At 35.0% G+C, this 27759-nt stretch overlaps 1 protein-coding gene across 1 annotated transcript in view; it reads right to left on the bottom strand.

Annotated features, from left to right (window-relative positions):
- The window catches only part of LOC138693237 (zinc finger protein 723-like), a 42138-nt gene extending 18618 nt beyond the window's left edge, over positions 1-23520 (bottom strand). The window contains exons 1-3 of the mRNA XM_069817048.1: positions 23425-23520; positions 19935-20032; positions 13197-13334 (exon numbers count right to left, since the gene is read on the bottom strand). Coding sequence (XP_069673149.1) covers positions 13197-13334; positions 19935-20030 — 234 coding nt within the window. The 5' untranslated portion in view covers positions 20031-20032; positions 23425-23520. The remainder of the gene's footprint in view (positions 1-13196; positions 13335-19934; positions 20033-23424) is intronic.
- Positions 23521-27759: the final 4239 nt, after the last annotated feature.

Here is a 27759-nt window from a genome sequence, read left to right as displayed (position 1 = left end):
ATGAGTTGTATAAAATACTTAAATCCTCTATAACGAAGGGAATCCTTTAACAGACACGGATATCTATATTTATAATTTGAACTGGTAATGGAATTTACGGGAAAACGGCTGGACGGATTTTAATAAATGACCCCTCATTTTGAAGCTTGGAACCCAAAGTTTTTCAGAAAAATAGTAGTTTTGAGTGAAATGTAAATTTTTCAACATAATTTTTCTATTTTCTAAAATCCATCTGTCGTCACTAACTAATTTCATTTCAGAATAAAACAAAACACACACTACAATAGACAATATTACACGAAGGCCATGATCTGCAAGAATGCTGACATATTTAGAGCTCAAATTAAATTGGTTATTAAAAATTTCAAGACAGGTCTGAATCTGTGGTGTGTAATTTTCTGAGTACAGCTGTGTATTGGATATATTAACAACTAAAAAACTTCAAGTGATCTGATGGCATTATTACCTTTAGAAATAAAACATTATTATAGTTAATGCCATGCTGTGACTATTTTTCATTAATTATACCATTAATGCTATACTGATGAAAGTGAAACGTTTTTGGGGTTATATAAGTAGATGTAGAGAATATCTTAAATTAGATCTTGATTTATATAATTTACTGAGTGGTGCTTATATGTTATTGAAAACTATAAAACTTACGTAAGATAATAATATTGTTATTAAAAATCAAATATTTTTGTAGTTATTAATCAAGTGGGGTTGGGTCTTTTTCATATATTTAATGGCGGTGTGATGGTGCGTCATTTTCTTCAGTATTGACTCAAGACAGCGCAAAAATTAGAGTTCCTAAAGAAAGACCAAAAGGTATTACTTACTGATAAAATATGAGGCCTACAAGATTTTGTAATCTCCCGATCATTTCAGTAAGATCTCTTAGCAAGATAAAATGATTTTACCCTCCACATTTCAAGATAGTTTACGAAACATGCAGCAGCTATACCAAGATGCTATGTCTATTGTTCGAAAGCATAGCAAACCTGACTTTTTTTTTTATCTTTCACCTACAATCCGCAATGATCTGAAATAGCTACTGCTTTACTCCCACATGAAAAACCGACTGATCGCCCTAACATTGTTACTTGCGTTTTCGCGTTCAAACTAAAAAACTGAAGGTGGATAGGTTCAACTAAAACTATTTGGCATAAAAAAAACATTCAGAGGGAGTATGTTTCATTATTATGGAAGCAATGATATTCTTCATTGAAAATAAATCTGAAAAATGGTTATTTGAATGTCTAATGAGCTTAGTTTGCAGCTTTTGCTGCACATGCCACTAGTACTTCTAGATTCATATCTGTATTGTGCAATGTTATTAAACAGTCCGAACAATGGTGGTAACAGTCCTAACAATAATGCTTCTATACACGCATTCAGAAGGTAAGCAGAAATGCATTACATTACTTATGCTCTTCCTTTTATATTTCCAGCTGTATCGAAATTGTCACTCATGAATAAATAATTTGTTTAATATTTGCTCACTCTTCAACTTCGTCCTTATTTCATATCTACATTTATCCTGCTTTCATAAAAACATATCGATTTCCTCTAAAACAGTGAATATTAGTAAAAAAAATTATTATTCAGATTTTCCAAACCAATTTTCATTACCTATGTACCAGTTTCATTATGTTGCAGTGGTTACATTCCACTCTGTATAAAACAAATTGTTCAAGCAAATGAGAAATGAACTAACGTAGGAACCAGAAACTTGCCTTTAATGCGAAGGATTACTAAATTTCAGCCGAGACAAATTCTCTAGCAAATAAAAAACATAGCAGATCGAGGTACGTAGGAAATGGTGCAATTGGTGATTTTATGACTGTAAGACAAGGATTCTCTTTCTGAGGCTTATTGTATGGTAACGTAACTAGCTGTTTTCTTCTTACGGTGATGGGTTGTTAGCTCTTCGACTATAATTCTGACCATTATTTGGTAATTGGAGAATTACGAGGAAAACTATCTGTAGCCAAGCGAGTATAACAACAAGTTAATATCAGTAGATTCAATACCCTGAAATTAAAGGACAAGGAAACTAAGCAACATTATTAGCTATAAATTTCAAATAGGTTAGCCACTAATGAATCAATGAAATTACTGGATTATTAGTGGGTGCTAGAGGCATGATTACAAAAAGATTTATTAATTTCTGCAAAGAATCCTCTTTTTTCTTGAATCATCTTTGGCCAAGACTGTTTCTTTGAAAGCTCTAAAATATTCTATCTATCTTCTGAGAAATCAGATATATAGTAAATTAATAACACAATAATAATAATTATATTTCTCACGAAAACATTTTCATGAAATTGTACGTATTTACGAATACTTTGATATACTTTGTACTTCAGGGCAACCCCTATTTTAGGGGAAGTTCCAAATTAATTAATTAAGCTCCGACGAAGTTTAGAAGAAGTTAGATGGTAATAGCGTGTGGGAAAATATCAGAGATAGTATCAAAATTCCAGCTGAGCAAGCATAGGTTATTATGAAAGTAAGAAAAAGAAACCGTGGTTTGATGAAGATTTTTCCACGGTAGTAGAAAGAAGGAAACAGCCAAAATTGAAATTCTTACAGGATGCACTGAGGTGAATAGAGATAATAAATTTCAATGAAAGACGGGAAACAAGTTGTACACTTAGGAATAAATGGAGAAATTACTTGAAGGAAAAACTGAATGAGATAGAAACAAATAGTAATAATAAATAAATTCAAGATTCATATAAGGGTATAAAGGTATTTAACAACGGATATCAGGCAAGAGTAAACGTGATCAAGGATGAGAATGTTGACTTGCTTGCAGGCTCTCATTCATTCCTGAACAGATGGAAAAACTCTTTTGGGCAACTACTAAATGTACATAGTATAAATAGAAATGATCGTGACAAAATTCAAACACATCTTGCTGAGCCAGTTATACCCGAAGACACACTTTCTTAAGTCGAAATTGCGACACAAAATCTGAAAATGTACAATTATCCAGGTATCGATCGAATTCCAGTAGAATTAATACAAGAGGGTGGAAGGTCATTATCTAGCGAAATTTATAAGCTTGTTCTTGCTATTTGGGAAAAGGAAATTGTACCAGATCAATGGAAAGAGTTCATAATTGTACCTATTTTTAAGAAGGGATACAAGATTAACTGTTGTAACTTTCGAGGAATATCACTTATGTTGACGTCGTACAAAATTTAGTCCAATTTTCTTTTGAGAAGATTAACCCCAAATATAGATGAAATTATTGGGGATCATCAGTTTGGCTTTCGGCGTAATATCGACTATTGATCAGATTTTTGTATTTGACAGATATTGGAGAAAAAATGAGAGTATAAGGGTACAGTACATCAGTTATTCATAGATTTCAAAAAGGCGTATTACTCGGTTAAGAGAGATGTTTTATATAACATTCTTCTTTAATCTGGTATTCCCAAGAAACTAGTTAATTAAAATGTGTCTGACAAGTGAGTGAAGCTTACAGTTGAGTTCGTATAGGCCAATTTCTGTCTGGTGCTTTTCCAATTCACTGCGAGCGAAAGCAAGGAGATGGACTATTACCTTTACTTTTTAACTTCGCTCTAGAATATGCCATTAGAAAAGTTTAGGATAACAGAGAGGTTTTGGAATTAAACGGGTTACATCAGTTTCTTGTCTATGCGGATGACGTGAATATGTTAGGAGAATATCCACAAACGATTAGGGAAAATACGGACATTTTACTTGAAGCAAGTAAAGCGATAGGTTTGGAAGTAAATCCCAAAAAGACAAAGTATATGATTATGTCTCGTGACCAGAATATTGTACGAAATGGAAATATAAAAATTGGAGATTTATTCATCGAAGAGGCGAAAAATTCAAATAAATTGGAGCAACACTAAGACATAAAATAGCAATTGGGAGGAAATTAAACGCAGAATAAATATGGAAAATGCCTGTTATTATTCAGTTGAGAAGCTTTTGTCATCTAGACTGTTGTCGAAAAATCTGAGAGTTATAATTTATAAAACAGTTAAATTACCGGTTGTTCTGTATAGCTGTGAATCTAGGACTCTGACTTTGAGAGAGGAACAGAGATTAAGGGTGTTTGAGAATAAAGTACTTAGGAAAATATTTGGTACTAAGAGGTGTGAAGTTACAGGAGAATGGAGAAAGTTACATAACATAGAACGCATTTTATTCTTCACCTGACATAATTATGAACATTAAATCCAGATGTTTGAGATGGGCAGGGCATGTAGCACGTATGGACGAATCCAGAAAGGCATGTAAAGTGTTAGTTGGAAGGCCGGAGGGAAAAAACCTTTGGGGAGGCCGAGACGTAGATGGGAGAATATTAAAATGGATTTGAGGGAGGTGGGATATGATGATAAAGACTGGATTAATTTTTCAGAGGATAGGGACCGATGGCGGTCTTATGTGAGGGCGGCAATGAACCTGCGGGTTCTTTGAAAGCCATTTGTGAGTAAGTCAAAGATAAAAAGAAATCAGAACATGGATCATTACTGCGAGGACTGTGAATCAAGAACAGGACAGCAGATGGCCTACTCAACAGTGTGGCGTATTTTCACAGATTTATTTACTGTATATTAGATCGGTGCATAAGTTCGTAGATTTTTTTTTTTCTTGTACTTTCATTTATCCGGTGGCCATGTTTCAATAGCAACCAAGTATTTATTTACGCTACGAAACTATGCACAAATCTATACTAATAATAAATCTGTAGCCGAAATTTTTCTGGTAATTTTCGCTTTTACAAAAATAATTGGTGCTAACATATATAATTAACCAGCCTGAAACCGAAAATGGCTTTTTTGAAATTTTTGTTTGTATGTCTGTCTGCCTGTCTATCTTTATGTATGTTTGTTACCTTTTCACGCGATAATGGCTGAACCGATTTCGTTGAAAATTGGAATATAAATTGGCATTCAAAATACGTTATTTAAAAGGGGGGTTATAAGGGGGCCTGAATTAAATAAATCGAAATATCTCGCTTATTATTGATTTTTGTGAAATATGTTACATAACAAAAGTTTCTTTGAAAATGATTTCTGATAAGTTTTATTCTCTGAAAAATTGTGATACGACTGATATTTAATGAGATAAATGAGTTTCAAAATTAAAATAACTGCCATCTAAGGCGGTGTATTGAAATAAAAAACAAATGACTTCGTCTATAAGGGGCCTTGGACACAACAATCGAAAGCTATGAAACATAGCCTACAGACAATGTTTCTGTGTTTGTATGAAGTAATATCGGAAGCTAAATTAACCGATTTCTATAATTAATTATTATTTCATCATTGGAAACTGTAGTTTCTCTGGATGGACATAATGCTATAATGTTATTACAGTAACTTGTGAGTGAATTAAGGATAGATAAGATTAAAATAGCTTCTCATGCACAGAAAACTTGATAGGCTATTCTGTATATTCGTTTCCTGTATTTCTTAAAATAATGTTTATATACACATTCATTTTCATCTCAGATAATTAACGAACAACGAGAGTGTATTGATTTCGTATGCAGTAATAGTACGTTAGCTTAGCATTCCATTATTTTATAATAAAAATTTTAACTATGCTCAATTGAATCATGTTGAAATACATAAATTACATATGCAATAAATACAATGCAAAAAAATTGGGTAATGAGCCAAGCAGATTATGTTGCGCTGTTCTAAAAGTTATTCCTCCTGAGATTCAAGAACCCCCACAACAAATTAAAAACTTACTTATAGGAGTACATCCGATATCAACACATTTTTTATATAAAATGATATGATATGATATGATATGTGATATGATATGATATGATATGATATGATATATGATATGATATGATATGATATATGATATGATTTGATATGATATGATATGATATGATATATGATATGATATAATCTATACTAATAATAAAGCCCGGTTGAGACCGTGCTGTATCTATGATGGAGATTCCAAGGTAGCTGCGCTGATGGCTACCTACCCTGTGTGCTCACTAGCGGGAAGTAATGCGCTCTGATGACTACTTTGGTGGCTAGCTTGCTGGATTTCAAGGGTAGGTTCCTTGCTAGTTTCGTGATGGTTTGCAGGTTGGAAACCAAAGCTGATGATATAGTATCACCACTGAAACCATGTCGCCATGTTCGTTGATTTCCAACTAAACCTGTTTTTCTATATTGTCGAGTTTCTAAGCTACAGCAAGCAAATATCGAACTTTAGCTGTTTTGCACTTATGGCTTAATTACCTTATTACGACATTTACTATTGTCAATGTAGGACTTTCGTTGTTTTCCACTCGCGGTTTATTTTTTTTTTACCATGAGTGTTGGCAACAGATAAAACAGCAGATGATTTTCCAATTTCAACTGTGAAAAGAGCGATCTCCGTGTGAACAACAACCATCACCGTAGCCACCATGGCACCCAGCTTCCTAGCCACGTTGGAATCCATCATGGAAACAAGCACCATCTGAATCAGGCTTAAATCTGTAACCTAATTTTTCTGATAATTTTCGCTTTTCAAAAAATAATAATTGGTGTTGACATGTATAATTATCATCCTGAAACCGAAAATCGCTTTCTTGACATTTTTGTTTGTATGTCCGTCTGTCTGGATGTTTGTTACCTTTTCACGCGATAATGGCTGAACGGATTTCGATGAAAATTGGAATATAAATTAAGTTCGTTGTAATTTAGATTTTAGGCTATATAACATTCAAAATACTTTATTTAAAAGGGGAGTTATAAGGTGGCCTGAATTAAATAAATCGAAATATCTCGCTTATTATTGATTTTTGTGAAAAATGTTACATAACAAAAGTTTCTTTTAAAATGATTTCCGATAAGATTTATTCCACGCAACATTTTGATAGGACTGATATTTACGGATATACAAGGGTTTTAAAATAACAATACAATACATTTTCACCGCCACCTCAGATTATAGCGTCGTTGTTCCATAACTCCTGTGTGCAAAATATAAAATTTTTCTGTAGGAAGAAAAAAACAGATTTATTCATTCTATGGCAGTGGTACATAGGAGATCGTGAATTCTTACATTTTCGAAAGAAAGAAATATAATTATATATAGGAGATTGTATTATTTGCTGTATAACTATTTACGTTATTTAATAGAGCAAAAATCTGAAAATCGATATGTCACATAGGAGTTATTGCAGGAACGACGTCGATAGCTATAATGATATAATAGCAAGTCACTTCGTCTATTTAAGGCGGCCTTGATGTTTATCAATATTAATATACAGAGAATATTTGTGTGTTTGTATGAAGTAATCTCAGAAGCTAATTTGGATAATTCCTTCACTATTATAAATTTGTATTTTTTTTCTAAATGGATGTAATACTACATATGAGGACTGAGGTAAGATGAAAATAGATCTTTACGCACATAAAACTTGATATTCTGTCGAAATATTGTATCACTTGATTATTGAAACTTTACTTGGTGCACATAAAATACTCTATGTACCGGAATTTTGTCTCACAGCAGTTCTTTTACATGCCAGTAAATCTACTGACATCAGCCTAAGTATCGCATTTAAAAACAGTCAAATGCCAAGGACCTGGGCCGGGATCGAAACCGCAACTTCGCTATACCGACTTCGCTGCCGAGGTCGACGTCTTTGTTAAGAGACTTTCCTATTACCTTATGAAAATGTACGTGCATATAGATCTGCAATAGTCATGGATGGCCTGGAAGTTCTCCAGATCAGTCTTCTTCCACTTCACCTCATGGCCCAGATTTAAATGTCATTCAATATGTGTGGCGAGTGCTTCAAACATAACTTCACAACCATCTACCATCACACAACTTACAGAGATACTGGCCATAACAATAAATGACATACAAGACGAAATTGGTCATTGCATCAAAAGCAAGGCAGAGGGGTGCCAATCTGTTGCAAATGTTGAACACAACTCAGTAGTAATGTTACAAAAAACTTCAAAAATACTTGTCAATCTTCTTCTGTGTATATTTAAACAATAGTTAGTTCTCTTTCTAGCGTTTCTTTTCTTTCTTTTCACTAGTGACATTACTTAACAATACTCTAAAAAGCAGTCCAGAAAAATATACATAATCATATTCCAGAATATATCACAAATGATTGATACTTTAATGGTATAATGAAATTGGATTTTGAGCAACTTATATTCAGTTGCGAAGGGCTCTTGAAATTTCCAGTTATCGCGTTTGAACGATTTCTCGCTGTTCAGCTTGTTTCAGCGTTTTACCAAGTGCCCTGACTGCAAGAAACATTTACACTCAAACGACGTCACTTGTGTGCGCGTAATGTAATCTTAAGCATCCCGAATTTGAGAAACCTTTACCACACACATCGCACATATGACTTCTCATCTGTGTATCTGCGTGAATGTATTCTTAAGGATCCTGACTGAGAAAAACATTTACCACACAAATAGCATTTGAAAGGTTTTTCGCCTGTGTGCACTACAGTATGCCTTTTCAGACTTGAGGAAGACGGAAAACATTTTTGGCAAACATCACACTTGAATGCCTTCTCGTCGGAGTGCGCTCGTACATGTTTTTCAAGTGATACAACTGCGAAAAATACATTTTACAGACATTACACTTAAATGGCTTGTCGCCCGTGTGCACAGCTGCGTGTCTTTTCAAATAATCCGACATCGAAAAGGACGTCACATTGATTGCATTTGAATGGCTTCTCGCTCAAATGTATGCGTGCATCCATTAGATTGGAATACTAAGCGAAACTTTTTTCACAAACATCGCATTTAAATGGTTTTTCCCCGTGTGCAAGAGTACACGCTTTTTTAAATAATAAATAATAACGGAAGTGCGCACAATGTGCAGGATAATATATTATTTTAGCTTTCGCTGCTGCAGAACTTGGTCAGTGAAACTAATCGGTTTTTACACTCCATCACATGGTATCTTCCACATAGTTCGTCACAAAGTAAACACATGCACTCTTCGTTCGGGTCGTGAAAGCTGGTGTTGCGGCATATTTTGAGCTTTTTTAAATAATCCGACCTCGAAAAGCACGTCACATTCATTGAACTTGAATGGTTTCTCGCCCGATGAACGCGTGCATGCAATATTAGACGACAAGGATTCCAGAAATTCTCTTCACAAATGTAGCATTTAAATGCTTTCCCGTCTCTGAGTTTGCAAGCATGTTTATTTTGTTCTGTGGAAGTGGAGAAACACTTTTCGCATGTATCGCATTTGAATGGCACCTCGCTGGTGTGGAGAAGTAAATGGAAATTGAGATCTTCCAACACCGAGAAACAATTTCCACAGTCATAGCACTTGAATGGTTTAGGCATCACATTTTCTTCCACCGTGTCCAAGTCACATGACTCTTCCTGCAAAGAGGGAAGTAAAAGAGATGGCGCACCACTAGAGCTCTCAGACTAAGCTCGAGACCAAAACTGAAAACGATTCAAATTCACATACAATTCTTTATAGAATATTTTAGATCTTGAAGCAGAGGTCAGGGTATTCTTTGCTTCCCTTTCAGCATTCCATCATTACTGTATGAATATTTATTATTATTATTATTATTATTATTATTATTATTATTATTATTATTATTATTCATCTCCACTGATCTACACTTCACAAGACTGACTACTTCAATTCTAAACTATTTACTTCCAATCGTGCTTATTCTAGTCAATTAATGTGACTATTTGGTTTATATAACTTCATTCTATTTTCGGCCAATGAAGTGTAATGACATTTTGAATTTCAACCAATCAGTCATAAATCGCGATAATTTCTGCAGCTCGATTTATCACTATCAATTTATCACATGATCGTTCTTTTGTTTAGTCAGAGTCGCCAACTGTTTCCACGTAAATCGATGAGCATGAAACCTAAATAAAGTACGAAATCCTACTTCCACATCTACATCTTCATCTTCTAATTCCATGTCCATTGTATCTAAAGAAAATGACACTCCTTAATAACAACTGTTCACTTAATTAATGTATTAATCAGGTCATTTGTAATTATACTATAAGATGTTTCAATTAAATTACGATTTCAACAGATAAAGGAAACGTATTTCTGTTACAACAAGAAGAGAAAAGGGCAGTACAGTAATAACATTTTTAAACCTGTATTTCGCTTTTCTAAATTGGCATTACTAAATAACATTCAATTTTTTATTGCAGTAATCGTTATTCATCTATTTCGATTTTACAATATCTGAATAGATTAAGTATTAAGTAATATACACTTATTAACATTTTGTGAGCGAATTTTAGGGATATATTATTTACATTTTTATTTCATTCACGAAATAGTCCTAATATATGTCACCCGAGGTAGGCCTCTTGTGATATTACTATGGAATATTATTGCATGTGGAATGATCTACTGCTATTCAGGTGAGTAAGAATTATTAATTTACTCAATACCAACATTCTACACCAGAAATCATATTGAGCGTATTCCGAATCTCACCGGTGAGCAATCCGATGGCATCACGGTGTTCCAAATTCCACCGATGATGTCATTGATGCTTCACCGGTGTCGCACCGGTGCCATCAACTTGCAGAGGTGGTGGCAGTCTCCATCAGTGAATCTGATTGGTTCTTGTATAGGGCGGGAATTAGCAGACGAATAACATCGAGCACTGTTGTGTCATGGCGGTGTGTTCTGCTTTAGTTCTGCTGTATTGTTTGTAAATGAGCACGACGTAAAAACAATATGTTAATGGCTTATGAGCGAACATGTCAACGGACCAGTTATTACTACCGGTTCAAGAAATAAATTGTTTATGCTATCTTTTTTTTGACCGAGATGGGAGTACGAAAATTTCGCTAAAATTTCGCAAAAATTTGCTAGCGTAGCACAGACAACAACTTGTACAGTCGCCATGACAGCATCGATTCTTCCAGCTGTTTTGTTCCTTATTTCACTGCAACCGTGACGTCATTGATGCCACCGGACCGGTGAGATTCGGAATACGCTGATTGCACTTTAACCATTTTTTACGATGCGTTTATCAACTGCAATAGTTATCTAGCTTCTGAGTGAAACGAAGGTGATAATGCCAACAAAATGAGTCCATGGTCCAGCACCCAAGCTACCAATCATTTGCTCTTAATAGGTTGAGAAAAATCCCGGAAAAAGCCTCAATCAGTTAACTTGTCCCAACCAGGATTTGAACCTGGGCCCACAGTTTAGCAGTCTGGCAGACCACTACTCCACGCACTTACGACTTTAAACCCAAATTTCAGCATGCAAGCCAAATACCTTACTACAATAATACCAGATAGCTGTATACTAGCAGCATTGGCGTGAGTGCGAAATATCGCGGACATGACATCTAGCAGAGAGGGATGGAATTACGTCCACATATACAAATAATAACATAGCGAGATTCTATTATTTAAAGCGTGAGTTACTAATGTGGAATTATATATGAAACTCAAAGCTGCATACTTCATATTACTTTCCGTAATTAATTGTTACATATTTTTTCTTTGGTTTATCGAGTCAAAATCAATCTGATATTGGGAATGAATTTACAATAATACTTTATATACGCATTGCTGACAACTGCAAAGATAAAAGTGACAGTAATCTGATGCTTGTAATAATTAGTAAAGGCATTTGGACAACAATACAACTTAATTTGATAAAACCTTAAAATCCAATACATTTTAACTTCTATTCGTTTATTAGGTCTAAATAAAAAACTAATTTGTATTTTTCTATCAACACAAAGACGAAGGAATTAGGTCTACTAAAGAATGTTGTTGACTCACGTTTTATGAACTGTCGGAAATCGAAAGTACGATTTGGAGCAATTTGTAATCCTGCAATTGTAACAATTATAAACAGCACACATACAACCTGACATTTTAACACAGCACTAATTAATAAAACTATTAACTAGCCCAGCAACAATATACATTGCAGTTGATTACAGCTTCTTTTGCGAGTATCTTCACACTGGCAGGTACATTAGGTAGCAGCACCAGCGTCGTTCGCACGCAAAACTGCTAGCTATCCGGTATTATTACAGTAAGGTATTTGTGGAAGCTCTACATACATTGTATTTGACCTACGGTATGATATGACAAGTGAACATCATGTGTTAACAAATGAAGAAAGAGAAGGGAGACAATTCCAGTCCAACCAAAGAGTTGTCATAGTGATAACGACTATGCGAAATTGGTTTGGCTGTAAGTTCAAACTGAATAGCAACCTCCTGATTTAATTTCATGTTATAAAAGCCACACAGTCTATTGAAGACAAATTTACAATGTTATTTTGTAATGCTTTTAACTGACGAAGTTACCGATACAAATGTAAAAAAACAATGTCCTGAAAGAAGATTTATGAAGTGGTCATTTTTATACATATAGAAAGACTGCATTAACGACAATCTTAACAAAAACTTAAGGTACAAGGATAAAATTGTAAAACTAGATGAAAAAGTGTCCTTGGCCACAATATCTCCGCAATTATTGTAAAAACCTGTCTCCTATGAAGTAAAAGAGTAAGCGTTTAGGTGAGAGGTTTGGACTTTTTCCATTGCTGGTTGTCACAATCAAAAAATTAAGACACAACGTTTCGAAGGGTGGTTCTCCCTTCGTCTTCAGGTGGAAGGAAGACTGTATCAGTCATACAGAATAGCTGTACTTAATGATCCCAACAATAGGTTTTTTTCTTCTCTCCTTCCTTCCACCTTAAGACGAAAGGAGAGAAGAAAAAACCTATTGTTGGGATCGTTACGTACAGCTATTCTGTATGACAATAGGTTTTTTTCTTCTCTTCTTCCTTCCACCCGAAGACAAAGGGAGAACCACCCTTCGAAACGTTGTGTCTTAATTTTTTGATTGTGACAACCAGCAATGGAAAAAGTCCAAACCTCTCACCTAAACATTAACAATCCACCACTGCTTTCCAACACCTCATTTAGATCAAAAGAGTAAGCGCTGAAAGTAATTTTTAAATATAGATATCGAAATTTTACCATACATGAAATGTAAGATATACTGAAATAAAAGGTCTAATAATTTTACATAGAAAATACTGATGGCTGTGTAATATGCTGAAATCCCTCTGAGTACGGTGGTACAGCAAACTGTCTGAGTCGAAAAGAATACAAGATTAATATTGGAACAAGTACAGTCAGCCCATCCCATGGGCAGTCTTACCTCATCTTCACACTTCGACATAACAAAATCAGTTGGTATTGCAGTTTCCTCAGCTTTAAACTGAGATGTGGGATCATAGCTGTAGTCCACGCATTCTGTCTTTATTTCAACCGCGTGGAGATGCAATAAATTCCCTTCCTGCAGAAGAGAGACATAATACATTATGTAACATATAACAACTTGCAAGAATGCGATTGTAAGTGCTAAACGTTACACTCTTGTCCTCATAATAGGGAAATGCGAAATACATAATATGAAAATAACCAAAAGTGAAATAAGAAGAAGACATTAACAGTTAGATTAGGTAGACAACAGGAAATATTAACTACTAAACCTGAAGAATATACCGGAATTAAGTGTTTGCAGTACAATTGTTAATTAAATGGGACAAAAATCGCTATACAAGGGTTATGAAACACATAACTGGAAAAAGAAACAAGCAATGGTACTCATATTGATTCGGATGTTGTCTATGGTGCTATTTATTGAAAGTAACCTATTTTCGAACTCATAACGTAATATACATACATTCATAAGAGGCCTCGCTGTGCTCATTCAATAACACTAGTCCACAATCTTTTTGTCACAAGGGTGAAAATGCTCATTTTAGATGAATTTTTGAGTGCTGATAATGGATCTAAACTTAAAAAATTTCCATCACATACTATTTAAGAGGAAAATTGGAAAATATGAAGAAAAAAAAAAGAATTTACCAAAGAACTCGGATATCAAATTATGGACTTTATTTGGTTACCCAGTTTATTCATACGTTTCATTACTTATTGTTGTTCAGAACATGCTAGAAGTGTGATATGGATATTCATTCGAATGTTGTTCATGGTCCTATTTATTTTTCTATTATAATCATATATATCTTTGGTCAGCGAGAAAAGGCACATAAGTAAAAAAAAAGTCGATTTTTCTGTTGTACCTAATCACGTAAGTCAAGTATTTTTTGTAGTTTTTGAAACTATAAAATTTCTTGTACTTTAAATTGAAAAGGGTCGTACTTTAACCAACATACATGAATTTCATTATTATAATTATATTCAGTTAAGAGTAAATTTAAAAAAAAATGTCTCTCCTGAAAAATTCATTAAGAGTAAATTTTAAAAAATATCTCGTCTGAAAAATTCATTTTCCCGCCGACCATATATATACCAGGTATTTCAGGTCACCTCTATCACACATTTTTCTCGAAAACTATGTGATACTGGTTGTTCATAAAAAAAATTTGATAACCGAAACCTATGTAAATGATCGAAATGGTAATTTCCCGTAACAAACCGGAAGCAGGGGTACCATGGTCAACTTCCAAATTTCTAATGAGAACAAGGGGCATTGAAGGTACCAATGAAAACTACTCTTAAAAAGAAACAACAATTACTGAAACTTTTTTTTCTAACTCTTATTGTTTACTCACAGAGCAACAAAAATAGTATCTTCTGAGAAATGCTGTATGTTGTTTATGTACGTACACTCTTCATAGTGAGTGTTCAAAATCTACACCATCCTGTGCTAAACAAAGATCACCACCTAACATCCATGATTGCACTTCAGCAGAGCTCAGAGACACAAAGGCTTCTCTAATCATTTGTTTCATGTCTTCTCTAGTTGTTGGACGCACCTGGTAGAACATGTCTTTAATTCTCTCCCACAAGAAGAAGTCATTTGGAGCGAAGTTAGGGGATCGGGGTGGCCAAGCTAGTGGTTCTCCTCGTCCAATCCACCACAGGAAAAATAACTGGTTAATAACTCGTCGAGCCCTACGTGAAAAGTGAGCCATACAGCCGTCCTGCTGAAGCCACATCATTAACCGAAACGCAAGGGGAAAATCATGAAGCAAATTGTGCATAATGTTTCAGAGGAAGTGTGCGTTCTAACATTCAAGTTCTCAAACAAGTATGGTTCTATGACTCTGTGTCCAAGGACACAACATGTGTTGAGGCTCCACACGTGCTGGTAATCCATTTCAAATAGCCAGTGCCTATTAACTGAAGACCAGTAATGGGGATTGTAGAGATTCACGTGACCATTATTTTTGAAAGTTGCCTCATTAGTTCACAGAATTTTGAGCTCGAAATCACGGTCCGTTTTTAAAAACCAATTGCAGAAATCAACACGAGTCTGGAAGTCATGTCCCCTAAGAGTCTGATAGAGATGAATATGGTATGAATGAAATTTGTTCTTTCAGAATTCTAAACACTGTATTATGGTGCAATCCAGAGTCAAATGACAAGCCTCCACAGACCAGTGTTAAGCTATGGTTGCAAAGCATGGACAATAAGAAGAAAGGATGAAAGCAGGATAAAAGCTAATGAGATGCGAATTATGTGATATACAGCAGGATATACAAGACAGGACCATAGACGAAATGAGGAAGAAATAGAAGAACTAGAGCTGAAGCTAGATACAAAATTACCAGGCCTCTTGGATGGACCACCTGCAACGTATGTCATCGCACAGAATCCCAAGAGCTATGCTTTGTTATCTCCCTCAAGGAAAGAGATCACTGGGACGTCCCAAGAAACGCTGTAGGGACAATTCTTCTTTGAGATTGCTACGGGGCCACATGGCCTAATACTTGGAGGGATGATAATGATGAAGTAGGGGTTGTAGACAAAGTCCTTTGCAAAACTCAATGAAATGATAATGGCGATGTTACGCAATCTTAGGGCGAAAATTCCACAGGGACCTTCTGCCTCACCTAATGCCTAGGAAGTAATTCTGCAATGGGATGACCTCTTACCTATGCCAATTTCCGACCATCAGAGATACATTCTCAAAGGCAATGCTTGTCTGGGTACAACTTAGGAAAACTTTTTTCCACTGAATCTCCAGTGACAGTGAATATATCTCTCAGTGTACTGTGTCAACAGCTAATGCTGGTCCTCGAGGTGGAAAATTCCAAAATTATTTATCATGAAGACGAAGTTCCATTGCTTTTCTTTTTGATAATGTGAAATATGACCTCACAAGAATGGACACAAAGGTTCTCAAAAATGAACTTTAACATTGCATGTCTCATGCCAGTCGAATTACTTCCAGTAGGAAAAAGGAATGTGTTTACATTCTCTTGGAGTTGTATAAGATTGATATTCATGGATACTTTAAGAGAGAAATAGTATTAGGTCAATGGGGTATCTAAAAAGACGCGTCAGTTATATCGCTATTTGCTCCCTTATCTACAAAAATACAAACAATGCAAGTTAGGTAGTTAGAGGATTTAAAAACGGGCGCGTCAGCTACTATGGCTATTTCCCACCTTATTTAAAATCCTTCACAAAACAGAAACACAATACAATAACCAGATTGCTTAAAAGAACCAAAAAGCGTTGTCACGGATAAAACGAGGTTTACAAATGCAGTTTCAACAGGGTGATGCATAAAAATCATAAATAACTTGTACAAAGAATTACATAACTACAGTGAACGATTTTTTGAACATCTGCCAATGACTATAGAGACATTTGATAAATTGTTGCATATACTGGAGCCCAGGTTGCAGAGAATGGAATTAAATTACAGAAAATACATCACGGTGGAGGAGAGGTTTGTTATTACTTTGAAGAAAGTGAAATATCAGCACTAGTTCTATTATATTCTGTAATTTTTTTATAGACTGATTAAAGGAACATAATTTTGCATAAAGAAAAATAAAACATTAAATAAGTTATAAAAAACCTAAGTTCAAGATCTAATGTCAATACAAAGAACTGATATTGTCCATTGTTTTGCATTACAACCTCATTATATCGGTTATAGGAAAAAACAAGTATTAAAGTTCAAGAAAACGTTTCCAATGGAAAAAATGAAAACTTTTCATTGCTCTGCATCACAACCTCACTCAGATTAATAAATGCATTAGATCCTTCATGATGGGAAGACATTGCCACAGAAGAACTGACTGCAGACGACAAAGCAAAGATGCTGTCCCAACTAGATGGCGGTACAGGTATGTTATTTCTTATAACTGTTCATAAATAAGTTTCTGCATATCCATTCTTAGACGTAATGTTTCTGTTCACGGAAGAGATTTTATGTCTGGCAATGATCTCTGTAAAAACATCATGTCGTTATTTTTCTGAGGCTCTTTCCAAAAGCGAAATTTTCTTCCTTTCATTTTCAAGAAACATGTCTCTGAACTCATTGCAATTGTTTCTTTTACGTGATTGTCTCTTTCCTTGATCAGTTTTGCAGAACTTCTCGGAAAACTCTGTTTCATTGCTTGTGGATGAGACGTCGTTTTGGACATGTTCCTGCTGCTGTTGTTGTGGTTGTTGACTTTCATTGCCCTGATCATCTTCATTCACTGAAACACAGTCGACATTGTCGTCTACACTGGTCTGAGCTGCAGTTTCACTCGACTGAAGGCTGCAGAGACATTTACTATTTTCCAAGGTTTTTCATATAAACTCCAGCTGCTTGAAATATGGCCAGGCAGAAGCTTTTTGAGGGGAACCGGAAGAACCTCACTTAGGTTTCTCCTTCCCGTTTAATTCTGACCTGTTATAGTCTTTCAGTGTTTTCCACTTCTTTTTAACTAAGATTTCTGAAACAGATAAAACAGAAGAGTTCTAGTTACGTCTCCACAAAGTATTTTTGTGGGGTTACAAACCTATTAAATTACTGTTAATATAAAATAGTAATATTGCAATACTTAAGTATAATGTATAAAACATGTAAATATTATAATACATAATATAAATATTTTAAATTACGGTATACTGAAATAGTAAATCAATATAAAATAATATAATTAATGAGCATCAAGAAAAATAATATTATTTATTGTTATTTTATATACTTTTATTTGTATATTTATTTTATTATTGTTTATTTAATTTTTATTTCTTTTTACAGATATCTTGCTACTGGGAAGTGATTTCGTTCTCTGGCTTTCGCATTTCAGATGGGCAAAACTACCATCGCTGCACAAGCAATATGGGACTTACTAAGGGAAGAATTCCTTTCTTTCCCTGAAGAAAGAACGTGGAGAAGTACTGCTGATAATTTGTATCACAAAACTAATTTCCCGAATTGCATTGGCAGCATAGACGAGAAGCTTATTAGAATAAAATGGCCGAATGACAGGGGATCAGATTATTTTAATTACAATCATTACTATTCTATCACTTTACAAGTGGTGGCAGACACAGACTAAATTTGTAGCTGTTGACGTTGGTTCTAAGGGCGACAAAGTGATGGTGCTGTTCTCAGAAGTTTGAAATTATTTGAATTGCTGGAAACTAATCGTTTAAATATTTCACCAACATACCCGTCGGTGACGAAGCTTATCCTCTTTTAACTTATCTAATGAGACCTTTCCCTCAAAGGTCATTGGACAATTCTAAACATATTTTCAACTACACATGATCAAGATGTAGACAAAGAATAGAATGTGTGTTTGGAATTTTAACTGCTAAATGGCAAATTCTAAGGAAAGCTATAGAGATATCACCAGAAACTGCTGTCGCTATTGCACGAGCTGCCTGTGTATTGCATAATTGTGTGATTATTAACGATAGAACAGACGGCCTCAGTTTGAACCTAGAGTATCAAAATACTGATCTAAGAATACTGAATACAAGATCATGTAATGCACATTCTACTGCAGCTAAGTCAATCAGGCACAAGTTTACTCAGTATTTTAATAGCAAAGAAGGGGAACTACCTTGGCAAAATAATTATGCGTTACCTGCAAATGTATTGCACAACGCAACATATAAAAGCATAGCCACAAATAATTTCATGTTTGTTGTCTAATTACTTTACTTTGTTTAATGGTCGGTTTATAACCTCGGTTTAGTTATCAAGTATTTGCCATTTTTTTTCTAAGCCTATAGTTCCCCTTTTTTTTTTTGGTTTAATTGTTATTGTAATTTCATTTTACTGTTTCGTTTAATTCTATTAAATCAATTAAAATAGCTATATTTATTTGACTGTAACTTACCTTCATTTGTCTTTAGTTCCCTGCAGACTTCTTTCCATGCTTCCAAGATAACTTCCCTATCTTTAAAATATTTGTGAGATACATCCCACAATACCGCTCTTTTAAAAACTGATGAAATCAGTTCCTCTGTGTTGAAAGACATGAACTTGGGACAACATGCTTACAAGTGAGCTACAAAAATCAAACTGATCTCACTTTCAGCAGCGTAGGGCAGTAAGTTTGTGAGCAGTAGCACCGCTTCTGCTCTTTGTCTGGCCATGCCCATCTCCAAACAATGATCTGATTCTGCTCGCTCAACTGCTCAGGACTGCTAGTTACTGCTAGCTGCCTCAAAATGCTTTCTGTGTGGCCTTAAAAGGTGATATTACACGGGAGCTATATCTGCCTTACTATGCTATGCATGTAGCTACTCAATGGTAGCAAAATTCAACTCTTTGATCTGACAATCTTACACAGTATATTAATCAAAATACATATATAAGACACTAAAAAAATTACAAGATTAATGAAATGCATTTTCATTTACGGTACCGTATGTTATGGTAAAACGCAGTTTAAATCAAAGCGCATTATCAACTCAGAATATATTACGAAAGGGGAAATAACAAGCTCATAATTACGTGACATGAAATCAAACTGGGCAAACAACTTTAGATTATTTTTTTAGACTCTAGAGAAAATCTGTTAAATATACAGTACATCAGGAGATATGTAAGCTTATATCATATTGCACATTGTGATTAATGTCGATGACAAAATTAGAGAATCAGTGAATTTCAATTTACCTCTGATAAGGGCTTCTTCTCATCTGACTCAATGTTGTCACTGCATTCTATAGCCAATGGGTCAACCTCTCGTTCCTCCTTGATCACATCCATCATAACTGAAACAGACCGGTATTAAGTATCTGCAAACTATGGAACTGTCATTTCTGCAAATCCCCTTACACCTTACAAAGTGGCATTAATTGTAAAATTGTTCTTTTAACACATATAGTCACTGATGAACTATTAAGTTATTTAGGCCTGACAGCTCTGAATTCAGAGAAAATGGATATGACATCGAAACCAGTCAACCAGGTAAAATAGAACATTTAAATGTTTATACAGGGAAGTTTTTTAAACAACTTAATAGAATGAGGAGCCGTTTTCCACTAACAGATGGCATGATCACCGGGAATACTGCAGTTTCGCTTTAGTTATGTTGTGTTGTGAAATTTGTAATCTTAAAAGTTTAAGTTAAGTTTAAAGTGCTCCGTGTAGGCTACTATTGTAATGACTTAAGACATTACGTGAACGTACGGTATTTTCCTAGTACCCGGTACTCGTTACATAGACCACTCTTCCCTAAACCTGGAGTAATATAAGCTCATTAATCAAATAAATTATTCTACTTACTCTTTTTTATATGCTCACCTGTATGTAATTTCTATTTTATACATAATTCATTGTTACTTTCCATCCGAAGATCATTAAGAACGATGAATATTATTTATTATCTCCTATCTTTCTTCAAATAGTGTGTATATGCCATGTTAAATTTCATTTGTTTTCATAAGTTAACAATGATGCACATTGGGAGCAACATACGAGTATAAGAAATATTATTTTCCTACACAATCCATGCTATATTCACGTTGTTTTGAAATGATTAATCGAAAATGGTTTGCTTATTGTTTATTACACGCACATTTGTATGTAATTTCTATTCTATACTTTTTTTTCTATCCCACGATCATTAAGAATGGTGAATATTATTCATGCTTGTTTCCTGTATTTCTTAAAATAATGTTATGTGACATGTTAGTATTTATTTGTCGTTATTTACGTAAAAATGATGCGCCAAAAATAATAATAATTTCGTACACATTCCACATTCTGTATATTCACATTTGTTTTTCAGTGATTTATTAAAAATGTACCGGTACCTTCAACTCAAATGTGACGGACCGGTTAATTACTATAAATTAATTGCATGAAGGTTTGGGGACTAAGTCCCCAACAGGGGTTTTTAGGGGACAGAGCCCCCTAAAGCAAGAAAGAACACATTATAAAATATAACTCTTACCTTCAACCCAAAGGTGATGGACCGGTTTATTAGGCTACTATAAATTAATTGTATGAAGGTTTGGGGACTAAGTCCCCAACAGGGGTTTTTAGGGGGGCGGAGCCCCCTAAAACAAGAAATAACACATTATAAAATGTAACTCCTACCTTCAACTCAAATGTGATGGACCTGTTAATTGCTATAAATTAATTGCATGAAGGTTTGGGGGCCAAGTCCCCAAGAGGGGTTTTAGGGGACGGAGCCCCCTAAAGCAAGAAAGAACACATCATAAAATATAAGTTGAGGTGTCGGGCACTGAAAAGTACCTTTTGGAAATCATGGTGATGCGCATTTGACAAACGCAGTGTACGTACTTGCTAATAATCCCTTTTTATTTGTAGTTATTTACGTAAAAATGATGCGCCAAAAAATAATAATAATTTCGTACTCACTCCATTTCTTATATTCACGTTTCTATTTCAGTGATTTATTAAAGAATGTACCGGTATTTAAAAGGCTAAATTTGAAACATGTTACATAAATCACCCTTGTGCCAAAAGAGAATGCTCCCTGGACCAAATTGTCGTATTTTGCAGTGGTCGTCAGTACTCGCTGAAGTGGGTAATAATATAATAATATAATTATGTTGTACGTAGCAAGATCGATTATTCAATTGATAGGATATTTTATGAGGTTGTCACGACTGAGATATCTATTGTCAATTGCTTTTATTTGTCAGAAGGCCTTGACTGACGGGTATATAAGGACTGGCGCTCTTAGAGGTGGAGGTCGGGGTTTGGGATGGCCCACAAGGAACAAGTTATACTAAATATGTTAAACATAAAAACGACCTATGTAACGAGTACCGGGTACTAGGAAATTACCGAACGTACTTATCTATACAATACATACTTAGCCTATGGAAACGAAAATCTTGTGCGGCGACAAAACGCAAATTTCGGGAAAAGTTTCCAGTGAGACCTCTTCCAGCTCAGAGTACAATAAATAGACTTTATAAGAAATTCATGCAGACAGGATCGGTAAACGATGAAAACTTAAAAGATAACACTGTGTTCTTTCAGAAGAGAAATTAGACGAGTTTGATGAAATATTGGAGCACATCCCTCAAAAATCTTACGAGAGTGACTGCAAACTCCATAAAAAGATGTCAAATGTCTGTTGCAGTAAATAGAGGACATTGTGAGCAACGAATGTGAGCTTGGTAAGTACTGTAACTTTTAAGCATTGCAACAATAGGATTACAGGCCTGAAAGTGCCGGACAGCGAATAGGGATTATAAAGAATGGACACTGAGCGAATTTTCCTGTGTTTTGTTTCTCTGTGCGCCAGCGTATAGTTCCACTTTCAAGCGCTAGAGGTTAGTGTAATCGAGCATACGCTAAGACAATAATTGAGAATAGAGTTGAGACACAGGATCCAAACATCGCCTACCTTATTGCATAATCCAGTAACGCTTTGCTTCAAATAAATTCAAGTTAACAGCTTTTCCTTATTTCTCAGTGACAAATTAGTTGTAATAATAATATTTTATATTTCAGATATCATAAATTATATTATAAAATAATATAATACATTATAATATTAAGTATCGAATTCGTTTAATATTTGTATATAATATGATATAGGTATATAGTTTTACTTCTCGCAAGAGTTTTGTTTTTCCATTTTCAGCGTATCAAATCATTACATATTTTAATTGTTGTTCGGGTCAACGTGTCAACTCTCATTATAAAGGAACTCTAGAGTCTAGACATTACAGTTAATGACGGATTTATTATTTTATGGATCCAATTTATTTTATTTGAGTACATAATGTACCTAGATGTATTAACTATATGTGTTATATTTCGGCTGTGTCGACTGCTAGCTGGTGTGATGTCAGCGCAAACTCTAGGGAGAAAGCAGAATCTCACGCTTTAGCTGGCTTGAAGGTCACTGAAATCAGTCCGGCTACATCAAAGGTACCGACGCGAAGTGTCCATTCTTTATAATCCCTATTCGCTGTGCCGGAGACGCACACGTGTTTCCTGCGGTAACCTACACATTGATAGTCGGGCCGGCTAAGGACGAAAACCCGAGCGTCCCTAACTAACTTCACTATAGAATGTAAAACTGTGATGTAATGGATAGACCTACTAGTAAAATAAACGAAAAATTCAATATAACTGAAAATATAATAACACTGAAGGAAAAACTGGTAATATTCACCGATATAGCCTTCTTCTGTAACTATTAAGATGACAACGAACCACAATTTGCAATACCCACTTCCTCGTTTCTCTGTTGAGAATGTAGAATACAAGATTGCCGTAGAAACACAAATTCTATTACGATTAAGTCAGCCGTGATCACGGAAACTATCGACAAATAGCAACGAGTGAGCATTCACATTTATTTTAACAATATTTCAGTTCTCGTTCTCGTTCCCGGTTTATTGTGAACCAACCTTTAGAGTCTAACTCGTTGACAAATACATAGTACGAAACCAATGTTGCAACCTTCGAATATACTTTAATGTTCGAAAGTTGCAACCGTACGGTTTGAACGGTAAGCAACTATAACGTCATTGGTTTGAACCGTACATTTACGGTTTTATGCCCTTTTCTCTATCCGTACAGTGTGCGGTTCGAACATTGAAGAGCACGCCTTAAATTAATATGGTCCTGCAAAATTATAAACAATAGAATAAATTGAGGCACCCAGAACCAAATGTCATTTTTTTTTTTTTTTTAAGAAATCCGAATAAGGGCATATAGGGCCGGTTTAAGTAGGTGTGAAATGCGTGCGTACACGTAGGCGGCGAATTTCCTATAGAATTTTAAAATAATTTAGTGTTTCCGGCACTTTTAGGCCTGCAATCCTATTGTTACAATGCTTGAAAAGTACTTACCAAGCTCACATTCGTTGCTAAAAGTCCTCTATTTACTGCAACACACATCCGAATTTTACAAAGAAAACTCGTTAATTAATACCGATATGCCCTAATTTGACACCAGTTATGTCTTATTCCATTGTTGACGGAGCAATAATTGTTTATACCGGTATTTAGCGGATTTGATTCACATTCAAATTTACTTTAAAAACAGAATGATGGGAAAAGTGCACAATAATTTTTAATATTCACCCAACAATAAGCCACTGCTTAAAATTCGTTAGAACTTCATAGTGAGCAGTGTGGAGAGGAACTTGCTGATTAAGAATAAAATATAACGGTAAATAGGCTATTTAGTGTTTTCATTGGTATATAAATAAGTTATTTTCATTTAATTAAAGTTCAGCATAGATAACTGTGAAGGTAAGTGTTCACTACATCGTATGGCACTCATCAGACGAAACGCAAGGATCGGAAAAAGACCATCTTTGCTGTAATTGATATGTAACCGCGTTCACTACATCGAATTGCACGCATCGGCTCTCGATAAATCCGTTCACGGTTCTCGCATGAGCAACTTTTCCGATGCGTGCGATGAGGCCTTCTTTAATAAATGAATTTTAATTGCCCAACTGTTACTATTATGTTGTGCCATGTTCAGTTTCGCGCCAAATGGCAGACAGAAAACTTGGAACAACTGGATAATACCCACGGCAGACCAATATCGATAGTCGACCCTACTCGCTGGCCACTAGTCACCGGGCCGTACCGAGCCGCATCAAACAAAATATAATCGAAATGGTGGTAGTCAAATTCGCGACTATATTCTTAAATAATTCACTCCATTAGTCAAGTTCAAGGTTTTATGTAGTACAACGGCGGTTTTTTGAATGCATTAAAAGAAAATGAAGATGTAATAAGATCATAAACTAGGTTATCCCAAGGAAATTAACAGGAAAAAAGGTGTGTTTCACGGAATACCATTAAAATGACGGAAAGTAAATTTCCGGTTAATGTTCGCCAAAGCGTAAAGTACGTAATTATGACGGCGTTGCTGTTTTATTTCTGGCCTAAAGAAAAATACCTAGCCTTTTACGAAAAAAAAAATGTCGGGACCATGAAATTATTCACCGCTTTCATTATATACCTATTATTTTTTTTATCAATATTACGAATCAAAAACTGTCATATTATATAATTTTAACTACTACCTGGACGAATGAAATCAAGCTAACCTAACCAAAGCTAACCTAACCTAACCAAAGCTAACCTAACCTAACCTAACCTAACCAAAGCTAGCCTAACCTAACCAAAGCTAATCTAACCTAACCAAAGCTAACCTAAGCTAAGCTAAGCTAACCTAACCGAAGCTAACCTAAGCTAATCTAACCTAACATAACCTTCGTAAATGCAAGGCCTGTAACCGGAGCAAGAAGGGATCTCAATCATTTAATCTGCAATGTACACGCAAAAATAAATTCAAGTAAGGATCACGTCCCGAGCCTCTCCTCTAAGGCACTCGTCATAATTTACTCGCAATATTTACGCAAATACACATTGTCGCTAACAGTGGCGCTATCTCTCAATAATGTTCAGAACGAAGGAGGTAGACAGAGAGAGAAAAAAATTTCTCCCGCCAACTACGCCACACACCAATGTCATGTTCTTATGTTGGTGACATTGTGTATTTACTTAAATTTGGTGATAAACGTAACGGCACGGTTCAAAGCGACCGTGCTAATTCTCCAGTATAGCGGAAAACGTATTTCTCTTGTAGAAAACTGCGAAGAATTATATTTTTTGAGGCATTCGCATTACAGTAATCAAGTCGTTTCTTACATATATATTATGTACCAGTAACCAATAGACTACTGTATCTCTTTCGTTTCTTCCTCATCAATTCAAAAGAATGAAACAATTACAAATTCTTATTCGCTAACACTCATGGTTAATAGACCTAACCTCAAAACTCCTCTGTTTTCAGCAATGTCAATATCGTAAGTCATATTTTTTAAATAGCTGATAGAGAATCCGATGAGACGATGAGGTAGAGCCGTTACAGTGAACGCACTGCACTTAAAATATCCGTTGCGTTCGATACGATGTAATGAACGCTTACCTTTAAAGTACGGTGAAATCCGCACAGAAAACCTTAAGATAAGTTTGCGTCATTACAACGTTTTAATTCATTCCAAAGGAGAGAAGTTTTGTGCAGTACAAGAAAATTATTATTATTATTATTATTATTATTATTATTATTATTATTATTATTATTATTATTGGGAGGTTGGGCGAAGGACTAACAATCCATCACCGTAAAAACAGTTTGTTACGAATTCATAAGCATATAAAGTGTTAGTTGGGAGAGAAAAAGACCTTTGCGAATGCCGGGACGTAGATGGGAGGATAATATTTAAATGGATTTGAGGGAGGTGGGATATGATGACAGAGATTGGATTAATCTTGCATAGAATAGGGACCGATGGCGGGCTTATGTGAGGGCGGCAATGAACCTGCGGGTTCCTTAAAAGCCATATGTAAGTAAGTATTATTGTTATTAATTTTGAACAAGGTAGTGTAGTAATCTCACAATCTACTCTTTAGCCATCTCATAACTTTGATGATCCTGCTCCGAGCCTCTCGTAGACTTACGAGACTGCTGACCAACCACTGAAGGAATATTGCACATTTTCATCACTGCCATTGTGACGCTATAAACCAGTTTTCAACACTTTTATTATAGCCTCAACATATTTCAAATCTTATTGTACAGGTTTAGTTGAAAGTCCCACACCACCTAAATAACTTTTGAAGCATGTGGTTCAGTGACATGAAACTTGGTGTGTGGGGATAACCATATATTAAGAACTCAATAATGGTATTACCGAGTTCTTTCTACTGCCAGTTTAACCGGCAGTAATTCCAACTGTCTTATTTTAAATGGAACACCCAGTATATATTTTTATTTTTGAATAATGTTCATTAAGAGCTTTCCAAAAAGTACCCACATTTGATACTTCTGTACAAATTCAGTATTGCTTAATCAAGAAAACAGAAAAGTGTAGTTCTAACGAATAATACAAGTAAAATGCATCTTTTGTTACCGTGATTTGACTGTCCTTTGTTTATAACCAGGGAATACGCCTAAAACGCTTTTTTGTTTACTGTGATTTGACTGTCCTTTGTTTATATCCCTGGAATACGGGTGAAATGCTTCTTTTTTTTTACTGTAATTCGATTGTTCATTGTTTATAGCCATGGAAACATGCTTACTCACACAGACATCTTATTTAAGGAAGTGAATTTGACTTTCTAGTGTGTTAAATAATTCTATCTGATGTTGAACGAAATGGAATGAATTCAAATTTTAATGATTATTGGCTATGGAGACAGACAACGATCTCATCGAGAGGCGCGAATTTATTTAATGGTATGCATTCCGATCGAAATCCAATTCCACATAGACCTACAACAGTGACAAGGATCATAAGGAAATTCACTGAACCTGGAAGCGTAAAGAACTTACCAAGATCAGGTCACTCTGTAAGTGCAACTGATGGTAATACTTCATTAGACGTTCTCCTCCGTGTGCTAGAAAATCCAAAAGTATCTACTAGAAATTTCTCGTTAGAATATAATATAAATCAAAGTTCCGTGATCAAAATCCTTAA

Source organism: Periplaneta americana, chromosome 17, assembly GCF_040183065.1.
Source record: "Periplaneta americana isolate PAMFEO1 chromosome 17, P.americana_PAMFEO1_priV1, whole genome shotgun sequence".
NCBI lineage: Eukaryota > Metazoa > Arthropoda > Insecta > Blattodea > Blattidae > Periplaneta > Periplaneta americana.
Note: the sequence above shows the minus strand (reverse complement) of the source record. Positions and strands in the feature narration are given on the sequence as shown.